At 29.1% G+C, this 5,914-nt stretch overlaps 1 protein-coding gene across 1 annotated transcript; it reads left to right on the plus strand.

The window, feature by feature from the left end:
- Bm17204 (Uncharacterized protein) lies at positions 1–1,625 on the plus strand (the record flags this gene model as incomplete). Its single annotated transcript, XM_043082999.1, has 6 exons — positions 1–120; positions 235–515; positions 630–808; positions 1,027–1,104; positions 1,204–1,361; positions 1,527–1,625. 6 exons carry the CDS (start codon positions 1–3, stop codon positions 1,623–1,625), a joined length of 915 nt encoding a protein of 304 aa, XP_042938933.1.
- Between the last annotated feature and the right edge of the window lie 4,289 nt (positions 1,626–5,914).

The following is a 5,914-nucleotide window of genomic DNA, read 5'->3' on the forward strand; positions in this document are numbered from 1 at the left end:
ATGAGCTTGTCCGCCGCCCAAATTCCAGAGCATCCGGATATTTCCGATGTTCTGGAGTATTTGCAGCGAGAACCTGTAATGCTTCGCGCATTACAGGAATACATCCGCAAAAAGGAGCAGGTAATTCTCTTTTCTTTTTTTGTCATAAATAAAAATTCTAGAGAGAGGGAGAGAGGGTTGGAGAGATTTATACTCCTAATTTAAAATAAGACTGTAAAAATGTGGTCTTTTCAGGCTGAGAACTTGCTCCTAACCCGCTTGGAGGAGGCGGAGAGGAGGCCGGAGGTCGAAGGGCGAAGTGGAGAGGAACCGGTACCTCAGGTACCGGCATTTAACATTGAAGAAGCAGAGTGGGCCCCTCTGCCCGAAACTGATGATGAGGCCGAGAACTGGCCATCGGGTGCAGAGTGGGCTCCTCTGCCTGATGATGACAGCGATGAACCTGAGGTACCGGCAGCACCAATGGAGACAGATGCGGATGCGGAACCGGTTGAAGTGTTTCGCGAACTCGTTCTGTAAGTTCTGATTTCTGAAATGAATGTAGTAACTATGTAGTAAAAAAGTAATAACTAGGACAATTATTAATTTTACCTGCTAAATAATTGGAACTAAATTTGAAACTATTTCAGAAGAACGAGAACGATTAAAATTCCGGTTCTCGCGACGCATGGGTCACTGGCTACGGCAATACCGGAAGAATTTCACCCCGCTGATTTAGGGGACCTTCCGGAGCAGCTCCGACGGGAGTTGCTAGTGCCGCAGGCAGAACCATACACGGTGGTTCAGGCAAATGGGGACAGCAACATCGGTAATTTATAATTTTAATAATGTTAGAAGATGATTTTATCTCTATAATGTTTTAGTGAATATAATCATACTTTGATCATTTATTGATAAAATGATATTTATGAGTGTAATATCACAAATGTTTTTCTTTCTAATGCGTCAAAACGGTCACAAAATTTCCATATCGATGCAATAAAAGAACTTTATGCGACATTATCTTCTAAGCATTTCTATTTTCAGTGTGTGGTATCTGCGGCAGGCAGTTTGGAACGCTCAAAGGGTGGCGTATTCACGCCTCACGGATGCATAAGCAGGACGGTAAGTATTTCTAAGCGGAACTTTCAATTAGTTTTTGAAAATATTTGCTTTTTTGATCCATGTGAAAGTTAGCAGACTAATTAATTATGAATATTTCAGGCTTTTGCGCTCGCTGCGGCCATTACGTCCTGCTGCCACCCGAATTCACGGCCGCACAAAGAACAGCGGCACTGGAAATTCACGCTCTCGATTGGTGCCCGAGAGCGTGTGCGGCCGTGATCAGCGAAAGGCAGGTCAAGCGTCGTAGACTTGACCTGGTGGGGAGAGAAGAGGACGCCCACCACCTCTTCATTCCAGGTAAGAAATCACTAATATTTAAGAAGTGAGATTTAAAAGAAGGAAATGAAAATTCGAAAGTACAGAAAACAAAACATTCAAGAAGTGGATTTCATAGTTTTTCTAATCAGCGAAATTTTTTTCAGGCCAATGATACTAACGGGCCTCCCCCACGCAGCCGAACTGTTACTGCCTGTCCCAGCTCTCCATTCCTCTGCCCAATGAAGTATAGCCAAGCGGGTTAGTTTTGCTCAAAAAAAATAAAAAAACAAAAAAAATTAAAAAAATAAAAAGATAAAGAAAATAAAAAATAACAAAAAAATAAAAAAACAAAAAAATAGAAAAAATAGAAAAAAACGAAAAAAAAAACAAAAAAATAAAAATTAGAAAAAAAACAAAAAAATTTAAAAAAATAAAAAATAGAAAAAAAACAAAAAAAAAATTAAAAAAACAAAAAAATAAAAAAAAATGTCCAAAAAAATTTTGTTTTTCGATTTTTTTTTGTTTTATTTAGATGTAAAAACAATTGAATTCAAAGTTTTATAAAAGGTAGTGAAGCGATATGACAATTTTTCAGTCATTTTATGCTAGCAAATGTATCACTAATTATTGTGGTGGCATTTGAGGATCAAATAGTCTTTGAAAGGATTTTTTTTTGCAAAGAAAAATTAATAAAATATCACATTTTTTTGAATTCAGTTGTTTTTTTTATTAGTTTTTTGTTTTTCGTTTGTTTTTTAATTTGCCCATTTTGGGCGTCTAACTTTTTAAAAAGTTTATTCTTGTATTTTATTTGTTCTTAATTCAAGTAATATTATGAAAAATTTGATGTTTCGATGGTTTCTTAGTAATGATTTTCTATTTTTTTTTCTTACTAATGGTTTTCTATTTTTTTTTTTATTTCTAATTTAATTATTATTAATGTAAGTATTTTGTTTATTTTTCATTTAATGTTATTTGTTTGTTGTTTTTAAGCCTCTTTTACTACATATGTTTTTCATTTTTATTTTAGTGTTATCTAATTCTTTAATTTTTCATTTTTCGATAATTTATTTTTTTGTGTATTGGATACCAACTTATAATATATTTAATTTTGTATTTCTTAATTTGTTAATATCATGTTTGTTTATTTTATTATATTAGAATATGTTAATGTCGTATTAGGTATTTTAGACAGATATAGCATTTTATATTTAAAAGTGTTTTTTTTTTTTTTTTTTTTTTTTTTTGGAAATGACTAATTTTTCAGGCTTTTCCTTGCGGTTAAGCCTGTTTTTGATTCGTTGAATTATCGAATTGAAAAATATATCAGTGATTAATTTGTCTTAGTTTTTATTTATTTATTTTTTGAGCTGAATTGTAAGTTGGTATCCAACAAGTTTTTTTGGGATGAGGGAAAAAAAGGTCGAGAGCAGGTAGAGTTATACCTGCTCTCGGCATAACTTAGGAGTTATTATGTGATGAAAAATATTGAAAATATGAGAAGTTTTCTAAATTTTTTGAAATTTTTGATATATTTCTAAATTTTTACTTTTTTGTAAATTTTTTGCTAAAAATTAGGATTTTTATAATATTTTCATGTCCCTAATTTTTCATTCCCCTTTCAACGTTTTTTAATTTTTGAATTATCTCGAAAACTACTTGAATTAGCTAAATAATCAAATTTGGGAGGTTTAGTTTCACATTATTTTAATGCTTGAATTATTTGCTTCTGGTTTTGGTTTTTTATTTTTTTCAATTTTCAATTTTTTTTAGTTTTTTTATTTTTTCAATTTTCAATTTTTTTTTGGTTTTTTGTTTTCTATCCTGAAATTTTTTTAGTTTTTTTCAATTTTTAAATTTTTTTTGGTTTTTACTTCTATCTTGAAATTTTTTTTTTGAATTTTCTGATTTTTAAATGTTTAATTAAGATTTGATTTTGTTCGCAAAAAGCATATTGCATCTGTTTTTTAGTTTTAACTAGCACTATCATTTTTTTTATAAATTTTAGTATAGGATATCACATTTTATACTTCTTTTTGTATGCTTTTTTATTAATTTCATTTTTGCATGAATTTTAGTTATTTTACTAACTGAGTGCCTTTTGTCTTCTTTGACCATTTTTTCTTTTTCTGCTACTTATTGCAGTTTTGTTAACATTAATGCATGCCTTTTTTGTTTTTGTACTAAATGCATGCTTTTTATTTTTTATTTGATTCTCATTCCGGTTACTTTCACTTACTGCATGCTTTTTATTCATTTTGTTAATTTTTTTTTTTGTTGTTGTACTCATTGCATGCTTTTTTATGCATGAATTTTGGTTACTTTTACTTTTTGTTTACTTAGCTCACCCATTTTTGACTAATTCTAGTGCATTCTTTTTGTTAATAATAACGCATGCGTTTTTGTTTTGCACTAATTGCATGCTTTTTGTCCAGTTTTTTCAGCTTGCATTTCTATTTACTTTACTTACTGCATGCTTTGGGTTAGCTTTATTGACTTAACAGCAACAGCAACATCTTGCTAATTTTTTTTTGCATGCATTTCTAGCCACTTTTACTTACTGATGCATTTTTGTTAACTTTGCTTATTCCAATAATAACAATTTATAGTTATTATTGATGCTTGCCTTTCCTCAATGTTTGTTAATTGCATGCTTTTTCGTTTATTTTTTCGTTCTTTTTTTTGCTTGCATTTATAGCTACTTTTATTTACTGCATGCTTTTTTACCCACCCAACAGCAATAATCTGTAGTTAGTATTGATGCATGTCTTTCTTAAGTGTCTTGTTTTTGTCTAAAGTCTTTGCATGCTTTTTTGTTTGTTATTTTTAGCTTGCATTTCTAGTTAATTTTACTTACTGCATGCTTCTTGTTCACTTTGATCACTTTTTTTGACTACTTAGTCCATTTTTGTTAATATTAATGTATAATTTTTTCTTTGTTTCGCACTAACTGCATGCTTTTGGTTAACTTTATTTTGCTTAAAAACAACACCTTGAGTGTGATTGGTGCAGTGTTTTCTTAACTTTACTAATTGCATGCTTTTTTTTCCAAACTTAACTTATATATTTGCACTAAGTGCAATTTTTGATGTACAATTTTTTCTTGCTTTTGCTTGTGTCGCTTTATTGTTTTCCAATATCTTTTATTTACTGCATGCTTTTTTTGCTTTACTTGTTGCATTTAATTTATTTTCTGCATGCTTTTCTTATTGACTTTACTTACTTGGTTCGTGCTTTTTAAACAGTGCAGTAGTGATTTGTATTTAGTTTACTATATGCTTCTCATACTCTTTCATATTGGATTTTTTTTAGCTGCTCCCACTTATTGAAAAGTTCTTTTTTATAATAATTTGTTAATTTATTTTCTGCATGTAATTTAATTTTTTTATTTTTTAATTTATTCTTTACTTCTTTAATGCTATCGCATTTAAAAGGCAAATTTTCAAAAGAATTTCATCAAATACTCAGAAGGTATGTTTTTTTTTTTTTTTTTTTTTGACATTTTCAACTCTATAAAAAAATTCTGTCCATGTATTTTTAATAATTTAAAATTTTTAAATTTAAGGTTATTTTGGTTACAAATGTGTATGTATATAAAATATCTGTTACATAGTCGATTCTGAATTCGTTGAACAGAATTCTTTTGATCTTTCACCACCATTTCAAAGAGTTTGAATTCTTATTGGTCAGTGTCAAATTCGTTTCTGGGAAGGTAATCTTACTGATTGGATTTTCATAAATATTCGTAAAAAAAACTATTAATTCAAATTTCATATTCTTAATTATCGATATATAAATTACTTCATCAGAAGATCAATCGCTATTGGATAAGGCATTTAGTCTCACTTTTTCTTTTTTAGATGTAATGTTTATTTTCTGAAATATTGTAAAGTCTTTTTTTTTTGGATCGAGGTTCTCAAATATTTGCAATAATTGTTGTAAGTTAGAAAACTGAATTAGTATGCAAAGACAATTTTTGATCAATAATTTAATCATTTTAAAAAAAAAAGCGTATAATGCTAGTGTTCCTAGCATTCTATTTGACACTGTTGTCAATCAATTTATTTACCTATTCTCATGGGGAAATGAATTGAAATTTTATGAAATATTATTGAATTGGTCATTGTCTCCATTGTTGATTTAAGAAATACTACAAAAGTATTAATCTATTTTTTATTGTACTCAGAGTTTCATTCTAAAATTTTATGCAAATTAAAAAAGTGGACAATTTGCATCAAAATTTACTCATTTATTCAAAACAAATGAACCAATTAACATTTCATAAAAAAAGAACAAATTAAATGATATAAATTAATGAGTGGAATAATTATTGTAACAATTCTGGGATGAACTAAAATTCCAATTCCAGAATGAATTACAATTCTAGGATGACCTAATCCTAAATGAATTATAATTTTAAGACGAAGTATAATTCTTGGATGAAGTAAACTAAATTTACTGACCATTAATCGATTGCTTAGGCAGAAGATAAATGGCTAAAAGGAAGAAAATTGAAGTTAATACAACATTTTAATTTAATTTGGCATTTAAG

Source organism: Brugia malayi (assembly GCF_000002995.4).
Source record: "Brugia malayi strain FR3 genome assembly, contig: Bm_067, whole genome shotgun sequence".
Classification (NCBI taxonomy): Eukaryota; Metazoa; Nematoda; class Chromadorea; order Rhabditida; family Onchocercidae; genus Brugia; species Brugia malayi.